The sequence below is a fragment of the Solanum tuberosum genome, unplaced genomic scaffold, assembly GCF_000226075.1.
Source record: "Solanum tuberosum cultivar DM 1-3 516 R44 unplaced genomic scaffold, SolTub_3.0 scf00312, whole genome shotgun sequence".
Taxonomy (NCBI): Eukaryota; Viridiplantae; Streptophyta; class Magnoliopsida; order Solanales; family Solanaceae; genus Solanum; species Solanum tuberosum.
This window is the reverse complement of record NW_006239237.1, coordinates 457,314-479,859: the sequence shown is the minus strand read 5'-3', so window position 1 is coordinate 479,859 and position 22,546 is coordinate 457,314. Positions and strand designations below refer to the sequence as shown.

At 34.8% G+C, this 22,546-nt stretch overlaps 4 protein-coding genes across 6 annotated transcripts; all 4 read right to left on the bottom strand.

Moving 5' to 3' along the window:
- Positions 1-142: 142 nt before the first annotated feature.
- On the bottom strand, positions 143-5,253 carry LOC102586208 (ubiquitin-conjugating enzyme E2 36-like). The gene is made up of 8 exons (XM_006359987.2): positions 5,091-5,253; positions 4,902-4,929; positions 3,442-3,528; positions 2,626-2,684; positions 959-1,000; positions 805-878; positions 569-666; positions 143-444 (listed from the first exon to the last, which is right to left on the bottom strand). Exons 1-8 carry the CDS (start codon positions 5,124-5,126, stop codon positions 407-409), a joined length of 462 nt encoding a protein of 153 aa, XP_006360049.1. The 5' UTR covers positions 5,127-5,253; the 3' UTR covers positions 143-406.
- Positions 5,254-8,926: 3,673 nt separating this feature from the next.
- LOC102585874 (anther-specific protein LAT52) lies at positions 8,927-9,912 on the bottom strand. Its single transcript, XM_006359986.2, has 2 exons — positions 9,725-9,912; positions 8,927-9,403 (listed from the first exon to the last, which is right to left on the bottom strand). Exons 1-2 carry the CDS (start codon positions 9,876-9,878, stop codon positions 9,072-9,074), a joined length of 486 nt encoding a protein of 161 aa, XP_006360048.1. The 5' UTR covers positions 9,879-9,912; the 3' UTR covers positions 8,927-9,071.
- Positions 9,913-11,233: 1,321 nt separating this feature from the next.
- Positions 11,234-12,945, bottom strand: LOC102585539 (AAA-ATPase At3g50940-like). Its single transcript, XM_006359985.2, has 2 exons — positions 11,899-12,945; positions 11,234-11,817 (listed from the first exon to the last, which is right to left on the bottom strand). The coding sequence occupies exons 1-2, from the start codon at positions 12,871-12,873 to the stop codon at positions 11,347-11,349; spliced, it is 1,446 nt and encodes a 481-aa protein (XP_006360047.1). The 5' UTR covers positions 12,874-12,945; the 3' UTR covers positions 11,234-11,346.
- A 1,373-nt stretch (positions 12,946-14,318) lies between these two features.
- LOC102585000 (phosphoenolpyruvate carboxylase) lies at positions 14,319-22,546 on the bottom strand. 3 transcript variants are annotated; one of them, XM_006359983.2, is made up of 11 exons: positions 22,405-22,546; positions 20,962-21,180; positions 19,786-20,177; positions 19,493-19,577; positions 18,043-18,265; positions 17,822-17,925; positions 17,626-17,713; positions 17,167-17,321; positions 16,069-17,067; positions 15,593-15,979; positions 14,319-14,884 (listed from the first exon to the last, which is right to left on the bottom strand). In XM_006359983.2, the coding sequence occupies exons 2-11, from the start codon at positions 21,127-21,129 to the stop codon at positions 14,591-14,593; spliced, it is 2,895 nt and encodes a 964-aa protein (XP_006360045.1). In that variant the 5' UTR covers positions 21,130-21,180; positions 22,405-22,546; the 3' UTR covers positions 14,319-14,590. The 3 variants fall into 3 exon arrangements, with proteins under 3 accessions (XP_006360045.1, XP_015170132.1, XP_006360046.1); XM_015314646.1 differs by lacking the exon at positions 22,405-22,546 and adding an exon at positions 22,072-22,095 and having other exon boundaries at positions 14,413-14,884; XM_006359984.2 differs by lacking the exon at positions 22,405-22,546 and adding an exon at positions 21,977-22,054 and having other exon boundaries at positions 14,413-14,884.

The window sequence follows — 22,546 nt, the reverse complement described above, 5'->3', positions numbered from 1 at the left end:
TAATCCCACAAGTGAGGTTTGAGAGGATAACAAGTACACAAGCCTTGCCCCAACCTTCATGGGGTAGAGAGGTTGTTTCCGATAGATCCTTGGTTCAAAAAGAGAAGTGGAAAGCAACCTACTCGGACAAAGTCACGAGGACTCGCACAACAAACGTTGTCCTCCAATTCAGTGTTCTGTGAGATAATACTTTAGTACCGTTTCTGATATAGTAGTAAAGACCAATTCAACTTGAAAAAAAGGTACATCGTTCAATTGTACAATTTCAAGGACAGGGCAACAATTCTAGATGGGTAATTTGAAGCATTCAGCTTCAGTCCTCCCAAGTCCCATTCGGATTAAACAGTGGATCAATAACATTCCACGGGGTTTTTTTTTCCGTTAGAAAATCACTTAATTATGGTCTTCAGGCACCACTTGCATAAAGACGCGCCCATTCTTTAGCTGCAAGGTTAAAGAAAGGAAACTGAAATCAAGGACTAATCGGCAATGCATAATCAGGCATTGAGTGTATTCAATGTTCGACATTGTACTGGTACATAATGGAAAGACCGTAAAGGCAAATTACCCGTTTCAACAGCTTCAGCCTCGTTTGACTTCCAGTGCTTTGCAATGTTCTCAGAGAGTGGATCATCTGGATTTGGAGCACTCAAAAGTGCTTGAATGCTGAAAAAGAAGCACCTATATTGTTAACGTCTACCATCTTATAGCCAAAACTTGGTGATGAAATTTTTAAAATTCATTAAATCCTCAGGAACAGTGCTCCAGAAATATGTAAAAAAGATTATCGAAGATATTTAATACCTCAAAAGAACGGTACGAATCTGAAGAGCAGGACTCCACTTGTCCTTGAGAATATCAAGGCATATCCTTCCAAGCTTCATAATGATGGTCAACATAAGCGAGGCAGCTTGTGGCTTAGAAATTATGTATAACAGAATCGAATAACAGAACAAACCTTATCAATATTCGGATGATAGATTTTGGTGAGGAATCGAACCTGTAAATAGTATGCAACTTGATCAATGACTGAATTAATAGCAGCAACAAAAATAGCACAAACTTAATTCACATTTTAATTTTTACAGCAAGAACACACATAATCCCTACAACCAATATGTGATCAACCCTACATACTGCATATAGGTAAAAGCCCATGATCATTTAGGAAGGGGCAACCCTCATGCAAAACCATGAAGGAAATTTGTCTATGAATCCCCAAGCATTTATGGGCAAGCAACATAGGGAATCATAGCATCTCAAGACCTGAGGCATCTTGTCCTCCAAGCGAGGTTCAAAAATGTGTCATGGTTGCAACTCAGTTCCCAGGAAAGTAAATTCAAGAGATGCTTATAAGATAAAATATGAGCCAAACTGAAAAAGTATCTGCAGAGTTCATGATATACTATCATCTTGGGAGTTAAAACCCCCTGATACACTTAATGTTGCCCCAGGAAAAACAGCCTGAATTAATATATTCATCACGAACAGGATTTATAAGGGGGGAACCCACCCCCACCCCACCACACACACACACACACTAAAAGGGGTCTCAGCAACAAAAGAAAATTTTCAAGAGAAACACTAGCTATAACTGCTCTAATGACTAATCACCATTGCGATCAGGAAAATTTCCTTCAACAGTTAACAGTTAATGATAGACAACCAATCTATTCCCAGAAAGAAAAATTGAAGCAGCATCCTGAACTAGTCAAGAAAACAAACCAGTTGAATTGATGGAGTTCGGCTGTAAACTTCTGAAAGAAAGAACATGAGTAATAAGGGTACACCCATTATTAAGGTCATAAATAATTTTGGGGATTTTGGTGATCTATGTCAATTTGTGCAGTACTAACTTGTGTAGAAGTGAGATCAAATTTTTAAGAAAAAATTTCACAACGGCATTTAAGAATTATGTTTGATCATTCATACTGATTTTCCTAAAATTAACATTTGACAGAACTCATAATTTCATTTAGGCCAACTACTCGTTAGTCAAGTTAAAGGTAATACAACCCACCCATTGTGCACATCACTGGAAAAGGGGGGAAAAGAGAGAAGAGCAAACAACCAGTACATATAGGAGAGCAGTCTTAACTTATGCCCAAACTTATGTTATCATCATCAGCTTTAATATCCATGCATTACACATTAAAACTGAACATTTACATATTAGTACATAATGTATGATAATTGAGATGGTAAAAGAATACAAGTAGTGAAGTTTTAGAAGTTAATATTCCAATGGCATATCAGGAAATTGTAAACGGTAAATCACAAATCTAGACATGAAGACAACAGACAATAACTTTCTAGCAAATAACTTCTAATGACGGTCTCATAGCCGAATTAGAGATGAAAACTCCACGAAGCAGAGAGTATCACAATCAACAACAAAGATGAGCTGGTACATGATTTGGAAAGGAGATTGCAGTTAATGCTTCCGGACAAATAAGTCAAATCAAGTAATTCATCTATTCTGATCTTTGGGGGCACAATATAAAAAAATGTCAGTCCATACAAACGCAAGCTATATAATTCTAGAATATGCAATTAGGGAAGCCTGACTGAGATTCTGAGCATCTGTTGAAAGATGCCAAAACATCCATAGATGAGTTCAAATACCTTTGGCGCGGCCATTGGGTACTCTTCAGGCAAAAAGAGTTCCAGTTTGAAAACACCTCCTACACAAAAGCAGGAAGCAGTGGAATTAAGGGAAGGAAACTACAGCAGAAAAAAACTATACAGGGTAGAAAAGATATATGTCACTCAAAGAATAAAGAATAGCATATCATGTATGGGCCAGCAATAAGGGTAAACCAGTTGAACTAAAAGAAAAGAAAGTAATGTAAATGCATATCAAAGTAAACACTGGAAGACCAACGATAGATGTCTTTCATCTAAATGCCATTTATAGTCCAAAAAAAATTGTAAAAGGACAGCTAGCTATCCACTATACTGTTGTCAGAAATACGTTCAGATATACATAATAAGCATGCACACAATGATACTGAAACTATGGGAGTTGGGACATATTTAACAACTTACTACTAAATCAAATTGACAAATACAACCCTGCATCCTACTGGTATTGCAGTCAGCTAGTCAAGTTCATTTCAACTTTAGCAGAATTAATTAGTCAGGACACCAGTTGATTTTGTGTTCCATTTATCTTTTTTACGTCAAAATTTGCAAAGCCTAATATAACTCAGATCCCAAAGACTACAAAGAGGGACCAGGTAGGCAAATGAAAGTAGGAGCGTGAAACAGGAAAAGAAAACTAGTGGAAAATCTTACCAAGAACTATGTACAAGTGAAGAACCAATTCAAGAGAAAGGACACAATTTACTCAATGTGACGCACAATAGCAACATGGACTTTCATTTACTTAGCATAACTATTTTTTTCCATTTTCTTAGCATAATTTATTGAGCAAATTACCTTCATACGGAGACTGTGTTGGACCAAGAATCATGACATTAAAATATCGCATATTTTCTTCTGAGGGAGAAGCACTTATTCCTGGTGCTGCAATCAAAGTTAAACCACACAAAAACTTTTAAAACTCTCTTAGAAAGATAGGTCGTGAATCAACCAAAACCACAATCCAATGAACAAACTCGCAATAAGTCTCAAGGTGCATAAACATTTGCCATACCAAAATTAACAAACAAAATCAAGTCTACTATACTCTGAAATTCAGGAAGAAAATACAATAATGCACCTTGGGTGAACGGAGAGGAGAAATAGGCTAGGTTGCGTGAACTCCTCATTTTTGCAGCCGCACCCATGTCAATAGGAGACAGGTGCAGGTGCAGGTACAGGATATGTGTGGGATAAGGTCAACCCACATCGGATACTTTGATCAAAGTCCATTGGCAAATTTGGGGGAAACTTGAGATTTTGATTTCTCAAAATAGAAGATAAATAGATTTAAGACATGGGAAGTGGCATAAAATCAATATTATAGTCCTTTTGTCTCCTTTTTAGCTTTTCCTCTTGGTCAATATTCGTTGCTTCACATTCCAAGCCAAACGAAGAGAAACTGAGAATTCAAGCAGTTGTGTTCTGACTTCTGGTAGGTAGCAGCAACGATCTGTAAGGAGTATTGGTGGAAGGCCTAGAATGACTTTCTTTTTCTTTTTTGAGGGGAAGAACCAGACTACCAGAGAGCTTTAAAAAATAAGTTTGGGTCTTGGGGGAAGATGGCCTAGAAGATCTTTCAAGATTTTGAATATCTTTATAGTTCTATTTTATCATTTTAACTTTTTTAGCTGAATCCCGGCATCCCTATCCATACTTGGATCAATACACCTGAATCTTAAAATCTAGATTTTGTCGAATCACATCCGCATCGGATACCCGCACCCTAGTCCAATCAACCTAGGAAATACGTTCATGTAGTTAATGAAGATAACATAAATGCTTCAAAGAGCTCAAAATTGCATCTTGAATGAAAGGAGAAGAGAGAAATGGCTCAAAACTGATATCTTTGTAGTAGTACCTTTTAAACACAAATTATTTGGAGACAAATTCAAGAACTTTTTGGCATGATTTATTAAACAACAACAACAACAGGGTGCAGAGGCAGATAGGTGCAAAGGGGCTCAATTATACTATTTAAACAAGGAAAAAAAATGATCTTTTTTTTTGCGTATATATAATTTGTTGAATCCTCAGCATAAGAACTTTCCTTTTGAATCCCCTCGTTCAAATTCCTAGCTTCGCCACTGAGAACAACTAAATCCCTACCTAGTCGAGTTCATCTACACAAAATCATCTATATTCCCCACCCATTCAGCTCAAATTGAGGCAATTTCATTCCAATACTCAAATAATTTCACTTCTAATAAACAAATTTAAAAATCCAATACATGGCTATCACAGATATATATATTTACCAGGTTCACTTAGAAGACGCTGAGTTTCCTGTAAATAAAAAATAAAAAAACCATCAAATTCAAACTTTATCGAACTCAAAATCAAACTAAATCGAAGTACAGTAGATCAAAACCCTAGTGATCAAACACAAAATGGGTCTCTAAAATCAAAAAAAAAAACGATGGATCGAAAAAAGAGGAAAAATTCACCTTGATAATTCTTCGAGGAAGATTGCTGTTAGCCATTGAAATTGAATCGATGAAAAAAAAAATTGTTCGCAGAAAATTTAAGCTAAAATGCACTTTTTCTAGAGAGAGAGAAAGTAGAAAAAATGGATTGAGAGTTTCAGAAGCACTGTTTCTCTCACTAAAATCTTGTGCTTAATAGGGTTCGATTGAAATTTTTATTATTATTATTATTATTGCTTTTTTATCTTTTTGTATTATTGTGGTCATTACTAGGGGTGTACACGGCCGGGTTGGTTCGGGTTTTTCAAATATCAAACCAAACCATTTGTGTCGGATTTTTAAATTTATGAACCAAACCAAACCAATAAAACTCGGGTTTTTCAACCTCGGGTTTTTTCGGGTTTTTCGGTTTTTCGGGTTGTTTCGGGTTTTTCCGGTAAAGTATTCATACACAACATATAATTTACTTGTACTTCAAATATTTCTTTAGTCCTACCAAAATACAACTATCTAAGATGTTTCTTAAAAATATAACACAATATGATATGATTAATGACACTAAAATATCCAACAAAAATAATAATAATGAAATCGCGTAAAACAAATATTGCAAATTAACAAGTCAGAATGAAAATGATCATAATTTAAAAGTACTAAATCATGCTAAAATTAAGTTTAATAAGTATTAGTTACATGACTAAATATTAAAGAAAATTAAAATTAGATTATGTATTTTAATTGTCTAAACCAATGTAAAACTAAAGAACAAATATTCAATATTATTGTCATTCTTAGTGTTGAATTGATTTTCTTTTTGCATTAGTATTAATTTGATTTTGATTTAAGCTTTATTATAATTACCAACATATGTGGACTATAATCTTTATTGGCCCATTTATAATTCTAAGTTTCAAACTTGAAATAATATATTAAAAGAAAAAACTATGAAAAAGTACAAGAAATATTTAAAAATTATATCAAAGTAAATATTTTTATGTATAAAATAAAATTTTAAAATTATATATATAAATTCGGGTTGGTTTGGTCTCGGGTTGGTTTTTTTTAGTTAAAACCAAACCAACCCAAATATAGTCGGGTTTTTTTTTCCAAAACCAAACCAAGTCAAACCAAACCACTAGTCGGGTTTTTTTTCCGGGTTGACTCGGTTTGCGGTTTGGTTCGGTTCTCGGTTCGGTTTTGTACACCCCTAGTCATTACTTGTCAAAAAGCAAAAGATTCTGTCCAAAAAAATAAATTACTAAAAAATACTGTATTTTTTTATTAATAAATGATTAAAATTCTCTCTATATTTTTTTTATTTTCAAAAATTTATCGCAGCAAAAATATTAACTCATGTGATTAGTCAATACAAAATTACTAAAACTCCAAATACCAATAATTTCTTTAAAATGTAATCAAGATTTTCTCATTAAACAATACATGAAAGTACATATACATAAGAATTATCCATTTTTCCTCATTGTTCATTTCAAATGTGACACAACCAACTCTTCCTTATAATTTTAATCAATATGCGCTCAAGTTGATCTAATTTAAACATTATAATTGTATATAATTAAAAAAGTCAAAAAAAAAAAATGTAACATGTCCAAGCACCAAGAGGATAATCAAGTTTCTTAAAACATGGAAATGAAATACATGGAACTTATCATTCCATGAAAGTACATACATATGAAAATCCATTTAATAATGCTCATTATTTTTTCATTATTAATCATCTAACGGAAAGGAAAAAACTATAAACTTTTTTTCCGCTTAAAACATTTATCAATTTTAGAATTCAAGTGGGAATAAACTCAACAACCCAACTCATCAAAAACCTCTTGCAGCCATAATCGAGATACAAACAAACTGACTCGAACATTATAGTTATATATAATAAAAATTATAACATGTCCAAACACCAAGAGGAGGATAACTTAGTTTCTTAAAATATGATCAAAGCCTTCTCATTAAACAATACATGGAACTTCTCATTCCATGTGAGTACATATACAAAAGAAAATTCATCGTTCCTCATTGTTCATTTTATTATTTTTCATCAATAAAATGGGCAAAACTATAACATTTTTTCCACTTAAAATATTTATCAATTTTTAGAATTCAAGTGTCAATAAACTCAACTCAAGAGCTTCCTTGCAGCCTTAATCAAGATGTGTGCAAGCTAACTAGAACATCATAATTATATTTTAGAAAATGTAACATGTGAGGACCAAGTTTCTTAAAATATGATCAAGATCTTCTCATTAAACAATACATGGAACTTTTCCTTCTATGTGAACCAAGTTGATATGACATCATAATTATAAATATTATCAAAATGTGCACAAGTTAATCATGACTTCAAAAATAATTTTTTTTTATAAAAATGTAACATGTCCAAACACAAGAGGAGAACCAAGTTTCTTAAAATGTGATCAAGATCATCTCACTAAACAATACATGAAACTTTTCCTTCTATGAGAAACAACTTGAGCAGGACATCATAATTATAAATATTAACAAAATGTGCGCAAGCTGATCTCTGAACATCATAATTTTAAAAAAATCACAAAAAATGTAACACGTCCAAACCAAGAGGAGAACCAAGCTTCTTAAAATATGATCAAGATCTTCTCATTAAACAATACATGAAACTTTTCCTTCTATGAGAAACAACTTGAGCAGGACATCATAATTATAAATATTAACAAAATGTGCGCAAGCTGATCTCTGAACATCATAATTTTAAAAAAATCACAAAAAATGTAACACGTCCAAACCAAGAGGAGAACCAAGCTTCTTAAAATATGATCAAGATCTTCTCATTAAACAATACATGAAATGTTTCCTTTCATGAGAACTAAGTTGATTAGGACATCATAACTATAAATATTATCGAAATGTGCACAATCTGATCTCAGGACATCATAACTAAAAACCCAACTCATCAAGTACTTCCTTGCAACCATAATCAAGATGCCCTCAAGTTAACTCGAACACCATAATTATATTTTTTTTTAAATGTAATATGTGAGAGCCAAGTTTCTTAAAATATGATCAAGATCGTCTCATGTTAAACAATACATGGAAGTTTCCTTCCATGAGAACCAAATTGATCATGAGGACATTATAACTATAAATATTATAGAAATGTGCGCAAGCTGATCGGACATCATAGTTAACAAATAAAAAGAATCATAAAAATATAACATGTCCAAACACCAAGGAGAACAAACTTACTTAAAATATGATCAAAATCTTCTCACGAAACAATATATAGAACTTTTCCTTTCATGAGAACCAAGTTGATCACGACATCATAACTATAAATATTATCAAATTGTGTGCAGGCTGATCAGGACATCATAGTTAACAAACAAAAATATCATAAAAATGTAACAAGTCCAAATACCAAGAGGAGAACAGAGTTACTTAAAATATGATCAAGATTTTCTCATTAAACAATACATTAAACTTCTGCTTCCATGAGAACCAAGCTAATAAGGACATCATAATTATAAATATTATCGAAATATGTGCAAGTTGATCAAGACATCATAATTAACAAACAAAAAAAGAGAATTATAACAATGTAACATGTCTAAACACCAAGCGGAAAACTAAGTTTCTTAAAGTATGATCAAGATCTTCTCATGAAACAATACATGAAATTTTTCCTTCTATGAGAACCAAAATGATGAAGACATTATGACTATAAATATATTATCGAAATATGTGCAAGCTGATCAGAACATCATAATTAACAAACAAAAAAATCATAAAGTTATAACAAGTCCAAACACCAAGAAAAGGAGAACCAAGTTTCTTAAAATATGATCAAGATCTTCTCATTAAAACAAATGCATGGAACTTATCATTCCATATGAATACATATAAATGAGAAAATCCATCTTTCCTCATTGTTCATTTTTATTATTTCCCATTACAACATGAAAGGGCAAATCATAAGCTATTTATTTTCTGTCACTTTAAAAGACTTTAGAATTCAAGGGGGAATAAACCCAACTCATCAAGAGCTTCTTTGCATCCTTGAACAGACTCAGCCTTCATGAAGAAAAGTGGATTGGCATATCTCACAGCATTGTGGATACCAACATTGTTACTACACTCAATTCTTGCCTTTTCATATCCTGACACACTCTCTTTGCAGTCCTCCCTTGGGCTTTTGACAACTGTCACCTCACAAATATCGTTCTCGTGGTCCCCATCAACGGTTAATTTGTACTTTCCATCCTTGTCTGTCACACCCTCCACTGAGAACGTCTCGGCCTCTGTGCTGATGTTCCTGCATTGCAACTTCACAGTCGCGCCTATTGGAACAAAACAAAACAAAGCACTCTTAGTTCTGTTCAATAGAATGTATATAATCAATTCAAATTTCGTGAAAAATGAGAAAATTTGGAATAATTGATGTTTGGTTATGATGAATATTACGAATATTGATGAAATGAGTCTGAATAGAATGTAATGAATATAATAAGATTCATTTATGACTAGTAATTGATTGTATACACAAAGATTGACCTAATGTCACTCGATGTGATATTCCTTTATGAGAATGAATGTAAATATATATAGTTCAAGTCGAAAATAACATAGCAGATATATCGACAACTAGAAAATTTTCGTACCGTCAAGGTTTTCGCTGAGTTTTGTCTCGAATTGAACACGGCAAGTATCACAGTAGACCTTTCCTTCAACATCAAAAACTTCAGAGTGGCAATGTGCAAAATTGGCAAGGGCCACAATGCAAAGAGCAGAGAGGAGCAAAATAGCCTTTGCCATTTTAATTGGATTTTTTTTTTTGTGTGTGTGTGTGTTTTTTTTTCCACACAAATTGTTGTTTTTTTATTCTTCTTTTATTTTATTGCTCCTTCTCTTTGTGTGTGTCTTGTTTTGATTATAATGAAATAGCCTTTTTATAGTGAAAATAAATTGAGAAAAATATGGTGGAGCTATTATTTCTCTAACAGTTTCATATATAACCACATAATATTAATAATTAAGTGATTGTAGCAATTGACTCGTTTTTTTTTGTTTTTTTTTTTGGTTTATTTTATGTTTTTGTGGTTGTAAAAATAGTACAGTAAAAAATAATAGCCACAAACTTGGAATGGCTTAGAATTTGCAGTAATTGAGGGGTCGTGAAATATTTTAAAATGTATTGTATTGTATTGTTTTAATGCATACAACGTTTGGATAAATGATACTCCCTTCGTTTAAAAAAGAATGACCTCCTTTCTTTTTTAGTCTGTTTCAAAAAGAATGACCTCTTTCCTTCTTTGGTAACATTGTAATTTCAGTTTTCCACGTGACATGTTTAAAGCCACAAGATTGAAGGACAATTTAGTACATTTGACATAACTTTAATTTATGACCACAAGATTTAAAAGTCTTCTTTATTTTCTAAAACTGTGTCAAGTCAAACCAAATCACTCTTTGTGAAACGGAGGGAGTATTATTTTCCTACTTATAAAATGTCACACAACAACGATTTAAATGATAAATATATGAGAAAAATAGCATATGGTCCTTCAGGATGACTCAGTTGGTTTGGAGGGTGGTTATCCACACGGATCACCCGAAATTGATTCCCCCTCAATGCCTTCTAAGTCGAGTCTGTCGACACCAACAGACAGAAGGCAATAGTTGACTATATGAATGGAGCTACCCTTATCCAAGGGGTTCCAAAGAAGAAGAAGAAAAAGATACTGAGTAGATCTCTACGAAATACATCTACACACCAACAGGCAGAAGGCAACAATTGACTATATAGGATGGAGGTCCAACAGATAGAAGATGGAGCTCCAACATACAAAAGGCAACAATTGACTATATAGGTTGGAGCTACCCTTATCCAAGGGGTTCCAAAAAAAAAAGGATACGAGATAGGTCTTTACGGGATACATCTACATATCAAGTCACCAGCAGACAGTTGACTATATAGGATGGAGGATAGAGCTACCCTTATCCAAGGGGAGTCGATTGATATCCCTTCGCTGGAAAATTATACAATGTAGATAGATCGAATTGATTTTTGATGTATATATACTACTGTATCAATTTTGATTTATGTTTATAATTTTATATCTATAAACTGCGCAAAAGATTTAACTGAACAGAATTTTTTTCAAAAAAAGTACAGAGAGCTCAAAATACTTGTTAGCTTCAAGAACCTATTTATTCATCAAGAAAACAAGAAGAAGAAAGAAAAAGAAAAAAAAAAGAGTAAAAAATACATCTCCGTCTTCGTCTACAGATCAACAATGTTACTCAGATCCTCAGAAGAATCATGTATAGATTCATGTTTCGTTTCATCTTTAAATGCCTCCTCTGCCTCTGCTACTCCATTTTCCGATTTCAACATCTCTTCCTTGTGCAATTTTATTTTCAAAAATTCAATAAGTCCTCGAAGGGATATAGTTGGATCCTTGCTTTTCAACAGTTCCCCTGCAACATCTGCCGGTGTAACCTCCACAACTTCTAGTAGCTCTCCGATTTGATCAAACAATTCATGATCATGAATATTTAAGTAATTGAAAACTAATTGCTTAAACGCCGATGACTTGCAGTATGACATGTTGATGTGCATATCCATTCGTCCAGGTCTCAACAATGCTGCATCTAGTTTATCAATGTGATTAGTCGTAACTACAATTATCCGTTCCTCTCCACAACACGACCATAACCCATCGAGAAAATTAAGTATCCCTGACAGAGTCACCTTGTGAAAATCGAAACCACATTAGTTTATAGGTAAGAAAAAATATGTAACATAGACTAAAAAATTGAACTTAAAACTTACTTTGTTGTGCTTATTTTCCTTTCCATCGTTTTTTTCTCTGTTTTCTAAATTGATGCTGCAATCAATGTCCTCGATGACAAGTATTGACCTACCAGACATACCAAGTAGCAATGATCTAAGATTTGAATTGCTACATACTTCTGTAAGATCTAAATCATAGATATCATAGTTCAAATGATTCGCCATAGCAGCAATCAAACTCGATTTACCAGTTCCTGGAGGTCCATAAAGCAAATACCCTCTTTTCCATGCTTTACCAATCCTGCTATAGTACTCTTTCCCTTTAATAAAAGTTTCCAAATCATGAATTAACGTGGTTTTTACTTCTTCATCCATAGCTAGAGTATCGAATGTCATAGGATGTTCGAGATTCATTCCATCAGAACCCCAATTCCTGAAATTAGAATACAATTTTATAACCCTGGATTCTTCTTTCGCGGTTTTTGATCTCTCCATAATGTAAGGTAAATACAATTTCATCACTTTCTCCTTATGTTTCTTATGAAATTTCAACTCATAACATCTTAGCTCCGAACACAATGCAGCTATCATATCCTTTATCTCATCATTCTGACTCCCTGACTCGATTCGTCTACATTCCATCCTCCATGTCACCTTAACATCCTCAAAAACATCTATGATTTCTTCGTCTTTATCCATTGTAATAACTAGCCCTTTGTCATTCTCCGTCTTTCCTAATCGAATACTCTTAGTAGAAGAGTTCACTATAGTTCCTAAATACACCTCAACTGCCTCGAACACTAGGTTTGGAGACGGACCCTGGAATTCATGAATCAAGATAGTGAATTGTGAAGAGAAACGATGAAAAAGGTTGTGAAAGCTATCAAAGACACAACTACTATATTCCTTTGGGATAAAGTCACTAGCTATGCTTCGAACGAGCATAGCTGTTGCAGTAACAGATGCAATAGTCGATATTAACGATTTCATATTAGACATTTCTTCAGGAGACATTTTTTTATTTTTTATTTTGTATGTGTTTGTTGTGAAATTGAGAAAATGAGATTCTTTACTTGAATGAATTGGCTAAAGAGATCAAATTCAAATATATATAGTGGGAAATTATTTTATATTTTAATGGACTTTACAATAAAGTTTATTATTTAAAGAAGACTTGATGTAGACTTGAGTAATTTCTAGGAAGCAACAATTAATCACCAACCACCGACCCTGGAAATTTAATCAACATCTACATCAGCAAGAAACATCATCATTTTCATCATTATATAATTAGTATATTGTAATATTATTCAAATTCGTATAAAATTAAACAAGTAGAAACATATGTCTTACGGAGTTCTATGTGACAATTTGCATCCTATATGATGTTCTTTGCATAATATGTCACGTTAGATGTGTGTGTCTACTTGTTCAATTTTATACAAGTTTAAGTATTTATTTATGCATACTCAAAATTAAAAAGCATAAATATAATCAAAATCAAATTAAATAACATATTTATCTATATTATGCTTTTTTAGAAATCACGATAAATAATTTAAAATAATAGTAAATTAGCATGTACGTTTGAACTTCACAAGCAAGTATCCTTTCCGTGTGCACTAAGTATATCTCAAGATTGGTCAACAAATGGGGGCTAAGTTTCACAGAACAGTCACTTTGCTTGGTGACAGAAAATTTGTCACGTTGCGGCGTGCACTTTAACTAATTTCATAGGGTCATTTGTTACCTTTCACCGATCACCTGTATAAGTATAAGTACTTGGATAGATAGGAAAAAACTATTTAATATATTTATTTTTATCGAAATATAAATCTAATATCTCTTTTACGAATAAATTATCAAGATTTTTTTTTCCGATTTTGATAAAATATATATTAGAGTGTTGATAAAAAATTTGAGTACTAAATATCTAATATAATGTCTAATCCATCATTTAACTTAAAATTAGTCAGTCCTATTTTTCGATGGGGCAAATAAGGAATGTTAACGCAATGGGTGAGAGTTACTTTGATGTGGTGGAAGCCATTAGTTCGTGCCTATCAAAGGTGACTAAAGCATAAAAATGGGGACCACTTGAGCTAATGAATAGAGACAAGAACATTTTCTGACCAAGTCACATTAACGGATCATAATGATATTAGGACCCCAACCATCATAATCGTCAAATCCAAGATGTACTCCTACAAGTAAAGGGAATTCAAAAGGTTACGAATCAATTTACAAGTCCAATGTTGTCATCCCTGAAATCCAATGTTTTAATTGGATTAGCTCCACTGTCATCGTTCAATGAGAATGGATAAGAGGCTCGTAGGATTGACGTGAGGGGGCTATATTTCTAGGAGCAAACTCCGGGCGAATGAAGTGCATGGTTACAATATACAAAAAAAGTTTAGCAAAACTAGACCTTAAACTCAAAAAACAGGGCCATAAAAATGGATGTTGGAAGCAAATAGATATTTCATTAAGCCAGCAAAAGAGATTACAGTTCATGCTGGAGCAACATTTGCTCAAAATGCAGTCTTATTCTCAAGGCGTTGCGACAAGCAACTTGATCAAACATGATCTCTATAGGGTGGGCACAGAATACAACACCACCTCAAAAACACAACATAAAACACAACAGGATGGAAAAACATCATCTTTCGTAAACCAGATTGATGCTTTTTCGAGTATAAAATTACAAAAACATGAACGAGGTTCTTTGCGTTTAGCCAGTGTTCTGCATTCCAGCAGCAATACCCTTCATGGTCAAGATGAGTGTGTCCTCCAATCCAGGGGCATATTCACTTGTCGGATTCAGCGTCACTAGTTCAGCAGCTGATTTTGATTCCATGTATTCCTTGGAAATATGAGGCCTCAGCTTGACATGGTAGTTTGGATCACGTATACGCTTTAGAGTGTAGGCTTGCAACACGTTTAAGGTTGTGATGTAGGAATCACGCAGCCTGAGTCGTTGTTTAAGGTAGGGGTCTCCCTCCAGAAGATCCTTGTGTCCAGCAATCTATTAAGAAAGAACAGTAGAAAATGTAACCTAGGTCCATGGGTTCTCAAGCAAATAAACATAAAAAAGGGCAGCCTGATGCATGAAGCATCCCCCTGTTTATGTAGGGTCTGAGGAAGGCGCACACACTACGGGGGTGTGATGTAGGCAGCCTACCCTGACACAAGTTTTAGAGTAAGCCTGTTTGGATCGACTTTTGGCTTATAATCCAAAAGTCGTAAGTTCCTAACTTATGACTTATTTTTAGCATTTTAGCTTAAAATCAAATGCTTATAAACACTTCTTTAATTTATCCAAATAATAAAAAAGTGCTTAAAAGCACTTAAAATAAGCCAATCCAAACAGGCTCTGAGCCATGATCTATAGGTCACACGAATGACAACTTTACCATTGATCCAAGACGGATTTTAAGAAATCAGACATAATAAGTGATAACAGATGCTCCCTCTATTTCATTTTGGTTGTTTGGTTTTAACTTAGCATGGAGTTTAAGAATGTAAATGAACTTTTGAATCTTGTGGTCTTAAACTAAAGATATGTGGAATGTACCAAAATGTCTTTTAATCTTGTGGTATTAAACATGCCACGTGGAAAGTTAGCATTAAACAGTTGTCAAAAACGGAAAAAGACTTTCTTTCTGAAACAGCCTAAAAAGGAAAGGAAGACAAACAAATTGAGTAATACTTATCAGAATTCATGAATAGTTACCTGGAGCAGGAGGGTTCTTGTCTCTTCATACTTGGACCTCAAAAGCTCACCGAAGGACCACAGATCTTCTGAAACAAGAAGCTTGTCGTACAGGGCTGCAATACCCGGGTCACCCTTGGCGAACACCATCTCAACCAAGTCAATAGTTACCCTAAAGAATGGCCATGCATTGTACATCTCGTGAAACATGCGTAGGTTTTTGATATCCTTGTCAACAGCATACCTAAATGCTGCCCCAAAGCCAAGCCAGACCGGGAGATGAAACCTTGTCTGGGTCCAGGCGAAGATCCATGGAATAGCTCTGAGTGATTCTATGCCTCCACTGGGTTTACGCTTTGATGGACGGCTGCCAATGTTCATTCGACCATACTCTAGCTCAGGTGTGGCCTGTGATGGTCAAAAAAAAGAACAACAAATTAGCTCAATGCAATATTTGTTGAGAAAAGATATAATGCTGGATTTCCTTGCACACTTACCAAGCGGAAATACTCAACAAATCGGGGTTCTTTGAAAACAATTGACCTATACTTCTCTGTAGCAATAACTGCAATTTCATCCATAAGTGCACGCCATTCGGGTTTTGGAGAGACTGGTGGATGCATACCATGTTCAAGGGTAGCAGCAGTGAAACGTTGGAGAGTTCTAAAACACAAGTGTTCCTCCCCAAACGATTGCTCAATAACCTCGCCCTGAACTGTGACACGGAGAGATCCGTTAATAGTGTCAGGTGGTTGAGACAATATAGCAAGATGGGTGGGGCCACCTCCTCTTCCAACTGTACCACCTCTACCATGGAACATAATTAGCTTCACACCATGTTCTTTGGCAACTTTTACAAGCTCCTCTTGAGCCTTATATAGCTGCCAGGCTGCTGAAAACCGACCAGCATCCTTACCAGAGTCCGAATACCCAATCATGACCTCTTGTTTGCCTTTAATCCGGTTTCTGTACCACTCAATCGAGAAGAGACGTGCAACAGCAGCAGGAGCAGCCTCCAGATCATCCAATTTCTCAAAAAGTGGAACCACTCGTAAAGGTTGCTTCACATGGCATTCACGTTGTAGGAGCTCAACTGCAAGCACATCAGATGGTGCGGTGGCCATTGAGATGATGTATGCCCCGAAGCAGTCTGATGGAAGTTCTGCTATGACATGGAGTGTATCCAAGACATCAGCAATTTCTTCTGTTTTTGGAAGATCGGGTCCAAATAAAGGTCTCTTGCCGCCGAGTTCAGAAAGAAGCCACTCCTGTCTACGTTCTTCAGACCACTCACGATATGAACCAATTTCCAAATGCTGAGTAATGGCATCAAGGACGTCAGTGTGACGGTCTGACTCTTGTCTTATGTCAAGTCTCACAAATGAGAGTCCAAAGGTAGAAACTTGTCTTAGAAAATCCAGAAGGCTTCCATCGGCAATGGGACGATCACCACAATCACAAAGAGATTTGTAGCAGAGCTCAAGAGGTTCCAAGAACTGCATAAAATGTACAACACATAAGCATCACATTAGTGACTGTTCCCTGCTTAGATTTATAATGTTCCTTCATATAGAAGGGTCACAAGTATTAGATACCTGCTCAATGCTATTGTAAGTTGCATCCTCAGGAATATCAGAGATTCCATGGGCTAACACTTGGCGAGTACGCTCACGTGTCTGATACAGCTTATCTCTCACATCGCCAAGAATAACACGATATGGTTCACTTGGCGGAATTGTTTTCCAGAATTCTACATCAAAAGGAAAAGTTGAAGACCAGAATTATACAACTGCTCCATCCAAATAGAGATTGCAAGGGACAACTTGATGCAATTTCTGGTGAATAAACACTAATGTGGAATTAACTTCATGTGTGTCCTCCTGATTGATATTGGTGCACTATACCTCAAAAACAATAAAGATAATGGTCAAAAGCACACCTCGAGTATCACTTTTTTGCGAGCTTCATACCTGAACTATCAAGTGTTTGTGTTTCCTACATGAACTACTAGGTGTGTTTTTGACCATTATCTTAAAAACAATAACACTAGTTACCTATGTAGTGCTTGGTGTCTTGCCTTGAGGACCTGTAAAGTTCATCTGCTCGAATACGAACTTCATCGTTGCAACGCCACATAGATAACTGAAACAACATACGAGTTAGAAGCATATAAAACACCACGGAACTGACACAATGCTTCAAGATGGATCAAAGAGCAAACTGGAAAAATATTAAGTTGTTCTTTGATACCTCAAACATGAGCTCCTCTATTTGCGAATAGTATAAGTTCGCTGCCATCATTCTTGCTAATAAACAGACATCTCTTGTGACCTCGGGAGTCACTCTTGGATTGCCTGCATTTAACATCAGACAACTGCTAAGTGACAAACATAAGAGGGAGCCTTCACAAATCCAGATCAAAGAAGTATGTGTGTGTATATTAAAAAATTAAATATTAGAATGGAGCATACCATCCCGATCACCACCCATCCAGGAGGAAAATTGAATAAGAGGAGCATTGTAAGGAAGTCGTTCGTTAATCCCTATGTTTTTAAGAGCTGTGTCAACACGGCGAAGGAACTGTGGAACACCCTTCCAAATAGTCTCATGAAAGTAGCTCATTCCAGCTCTCATTTCATCTTGTGGAGTTGGAGCAGTCCTCCGAATCTCATCAGTGCGGAAAGCAGCTTGAATCTGCAAAAATCAGCAGATATAATTGTTAAAAGAACCAAGGAAGCCATCTTAGCACTACATCATGATTCAAGGAGAGTTTAACATATTTTTTCAAATATGAAGCTCGGCACTACACATTTCAGTTTTACTTGGATGACAAATATACAGATTAAAGAGAGTAAACAATCACTATTGCCTTCATCTACCAATTTTGTTTGATGGTACATGATCTGATTCAAGTAGAATAACTGTAAAGATATAGAGGTAAAATACAAATATTTCTTATATTTATTATGTCAAAATGAAGAATGAAGGAGTGAAAAGAATGGTCACAATTCACATTGCTGGAGGAAATAAAGAGGTTGAGTTCAAACTCTACCGGAATGCATGAAGGACCTACAATTTCTTGGGGTTCAAGTAGACTTAGCGAAAAATTAGCACAATGGAAGAAAAAGATCTGTATAGGAGATACCTATAAGTTGAGAATATATTTTAGTCATGTTAGCATTTATAATTTACGTCCTATACTTTTATGGAGTTATTTAATCTTTTGAGAAGTAGAAAATATATAAAGAACTTCTAGTACTCCCTCCGTTTTAATTTGTTTGTTGGTGTTGACTTGACACGGATTTTAAGCAAGTACAGAAGACTTTTGAACCTTGTATCTTAAACTAAAAATACATAGAATGTACCAAAATTCCCTTTAATCTAGTGATCTTAAACAAGAATTACCGAAAAAGGAAAGAGGCGTTCTTTTTGAAATAGACTTGAAAATGAAAGCAAGAGACACAAATTGAAATGGAGGGAGTACTTTATACGTTTATTTTTATTTTATTTAATACGGCCTGAGATGACTTTAAATGGAGTAACAAGGTTAGTGAAAATTCATAAAGTCGACTCCAACTTGCTTGGGACTGAGATGTTGTAGTTGTTGTTGTTGTTGAGCAGAGGTCACTTCCTCTAGTATAACAAGCTTACTAATGTTTTCGACAGTTAACTAAATAACCAAAGAGAACAATAGTAAGTTTACAGAGATCACAAGTCATTCCTATTGTTCATGTCAGCAGTGTGAGTGTGTGACAGAACTTTAAAAATCTCAAAAGTTAATCTGGGCTAATATTTTAAGTATAGATAGATAGATAGTGACAAATAGTCAGGAAGTCCATAGAAAAGCACTAGAAATTAAGATTAAACTACAGAAACTCATTCAGGAAAAATGACATGCATCAAGTAAAAACAGATATTTACCTCCCTCTGTAACGCCTCATCAAGCTCTTGTTTATCATCGGGTGTAATGTCTTTAGCATACAGCTGAGCCAAGCAATCTCGGATCCTAAACATAAGAAATGTCAGAACAAAAGATAACTACAAGTCTAAGACTATGTTGCTTGGACTCTACAAAAATGCTGACGTTTTGTGTTGGATCCTCCAAAAGTAATACATTTTTAGAGGATCCGACATGGTACCGCAGCATTTTAGGAGAGACAGAGCAACAGTCTGTAGCTTCTCAAAAAAAGAAGATTGGTAATTAAAGAGCAGACCTTCCATGCTTTTGAAGCAAAGATCTTCGGACAGATTGAGTAGGATGAGCAGTTAAGACTAGATCCACCGTCTGATTCTTCAGAGCATCGAAAACTTCTTGAGGAGACTTTTTCAACTCCTCTACAAGTTTCTTGAAAGTTTCTTCAATATCAGATTCAGTTGTTGCATTGTTCTCATCAGCAAAGTCCCCCTTTTTCAACTTTTGTCGTCGACGGTAGGCAATCTGCACCTCCTCGGCCAAGTTGGCCAAATTAAGCATGTGAGAGAAAGCTTTAGCAATGACAATGGAATCCCCTGGATCCAAACTTGTCAACACATTTCCAAGCTCCTCCAGCTTCTTTGGATCATGCTTTCCTTCGTACTCCGCAGAAAGTTCATAACACTCTTGGACCTATAATCAGATTAAAGAAAACATGAAGAACACTTCAATACTGACCAGTCTTACATGAAGTTATATTTTTCTAGATAATTGATAACTCTGTTTGTTTTCAACATCAAAATTCAATGGATAATGTGTCCACCCCTCAACCCTTCTCCACTTAAATACCCTATTGACATACGCTTGCTAGACATCCATGTTTTACTACCTTTAACATTTGATCAAAATCCTGAGGCCAGTCTTATAAGTACTTCTTAATTGATCTATGTAAATTAAGTGTAGTCAACTCAAAGGACACTTCAGGGAACACCAGTTTAGGATCTCATCAAATGACTATAAAAACCGGAATATTTCCACTGCCTCGGTCAAAATACCCAATCAAAAGCCACTTAATACAGTTTAATTTTAAAATGCTAAATACTGAATATTTATGTTCAACTCTATTAAAATAGATATAAAGATCCAATCTTGAGATTCAAACAAGAAAAAGGAAGCAAAATGCATTCCACTCCCACCCCCTTGCCCTCCCCACCAAATCCAATACAACTTTGCTTATCTAAAACCAAGTAATATCACTGGAAGTTGGAAGATGTGTTGTTCAGACTCTTCAAAAATGTTTGCAGAGTGCATGTCAGATCCTCCAAATGTAGTGTATGATAGGAGGATTCGACACGGGTGCTTGGAAGATGACCAAAAATTGGTTAATGATTGCCCAGATTAAACATAATTCCTCAAAATCAGAACAATAAGTGTAGCTGTAACAACAAAAGTGAAACAAAAAACATAAAGTATATACCGTTTCCTTGAGATCCTCTCCATGCAAATCCTGAAGGATATCGAGGAAACTATCCAAAAGCAAAGCATCATACTCAACCAGCTTGTCATCCTCAGAAACCTTACCAGGAACCAAAGCCCTCAGTTGGGCATCAATGGATGCCAATTTCTCCAAATTCCGAGTCGTCATTTTCTCACTCTCCCACAACCCTATCCACTCGTAAATTCAACTATCAAGATCCTACAAAAAGATTGTCATAACAAGAAATTAAAATCATTGAGATTTTCCAACCATATAGTATGGAGGATTAGGCCATTGTAAGCCACATTTCTATGCCATATTAAAAAAATCCAGATGCAAAATCCAGTGAGTTAAATTCTTATACTAGTACATATACAAAGGTGAATCCAAGATTCAAACTTTATGACTTCGGATGCAGATTCTACCACAACGCATTTAAACACACATACAACATTTGAGTCAAAACTACTGGATTCATTCAAATAAATTCATAAGTAAGACTTTACATCCACTCCAAGATTTGAACTTTATGGGTTCGCATTCAGATTCTACCACAACTCGTTTAAAAACATATTTAGGGTCCGAGTTAAAACTAATGGGTTCGAATAAATCCATAAGTAAGACTCTACATCCGCTCCAAGATTCGAACTTTATGGGTTCAGGTTACCTTTTCTACTACAATTTGTTTGATTTACTCCTTCAAAATCAATTATTTATGTTTATTTAGTGAATCATTTAACATGTATGCAAAGTATGAATCAAAGCTAGAAGATGACCCCACAAGTCACAATCTACATCTACCTCACTTACAATTTATGGATTTACACAAAATCAAAAGAAAAATTGTTAAGGAGATCTGATCCACATGATTCACAGTGCAGAAATGGCCAATGGGTGTTTAAAAAGACATTTCTTTTACAAAAAAAATATACAACAAGGTGGGGTTAGGTTGAATTGAAATTGAAAAATGGAGAAATGGGTGTTAAATGCAACTGTTACACAGATACAAGAGTGCCTGAATCTTGAAATTTGATGAACAAATGAACAACAACAACAAGAAACACACACAAAACAATCTCTTTCCTACAAATGGAGGAAATTTAGGAATACCATATAGGGCAGGTCAAGTCAGTTAGAATTCAAAAAGGTCAAAGATTTGAACTTCATGGATTCAAATCCAATTATTTATTCTTATTTAGTGAAAATTTTAACATATATAAAAAGGGTCTTTACAAAATCAAAAGAAAAATAATTGACATTGGATCCACTCAAATAACAACTACACACACACAAAATAAAAAGGAGTTTATAACAATTTCTTTACAAATGTAGGTACATGGTGTGAGTGAAAAAAACTAAAAAAAAATAATAATAAAGTTTTGAACTTTGAGAAAATTGGAGAAGTGGGTGTTGAGTGTAACTATAACATAGATATAAGAGTACCTGAATCTTGAATTTTTTATGTAAAACTGAATGATGAAAAAAAGAAACACACAAGAATCTCTTTTTCCTATGAAGGCAATTTTTTGGGTTTTTTGATTGATTTATGAGGGAAGAGAGATGTGATGAAAAAGCTATGCACAAT

What these genes read in the sequence shown, in the direction of transcription:
- LOC102586208 (XM_006359987.2), bottom strand. Translation starts at nt 5,126, where the DNA reads ATGGCTAACAGCAATCTTCCTCGAAGAATTATCAAG. An exon ending in TTCCTCGAAGAATTATCAAG is followed by an intron (nt 4,930 to 5,090) that starts GTGAATTTTTCC and finishes TTTTATTTACAG; the next exon opens with GAAACTCAGCGTCTTCTAAG. An exon ending in ACCCAATGGCCGCGCCAAAG is followed by an intron (nt 1,001 to 2,625) that starts GTATTTGAACTC and finishes TACTATTTACAG; the next exon opens with GTTCGATTCCTCACCAAAAT.
- LOC102585874 (XM_006359986.2), bottom strand. Translation starts at nt 9,878, where the DNA reads ATGGCAAAGGCTATTTTGCTCCTCTCTGCTCTTTGCATTGTGGCCCTT. An exon ending in ACTCAGCGAAAACCTTGACG is followed by an intron (nt 9,404 to 9,724) that starts GTACGAAAATTT and finishes TTGTTCCAATAG; the next exon opens with GCGCGACTGTGAAGTTGCAA.
- LOC102585539 (XM_006359985.2), bottom strand. Translation starts at nt 12,873, where the DNA reads ATGTCTCCTGAAGAAATGTCTAATATGAAATCGTTAATATCGACTATT. An exon ending in AGGAAAATAAGCACAACAAA is followed by an intron (nt 11,818 to 11,898) that starts GTAAGTTTTAAG and finishes GATTTTCACAAG; the next exon opens with GTGACTCTGTCAGGGATACT.
- LOC102585000 (XM_006359983.2), bottom strand. Translation starts at nt 21,129, where the DNA reads ATGACGACTCGGAATTTGGAGAAATTGGCATCCATTGATGCCCAACTG. An exon ending in AGACACCAAGCACTACATAG is followed by an intron (nt 17,322 to 17,625) that starts GTAACTAGTGTT and finishes CTTTTGATGTAG; the next exon opens with AATTCTGGAAAACAATTCCG. An exon ending in CTTACAATAGCATTGAGCAG is followed by an intron (nt 17,068 to 17,166) that starts GTATCTAATACT and finishes CATTTTATGCAG; the next exon opens with TTCTTGGAACCTCTTGAGCT.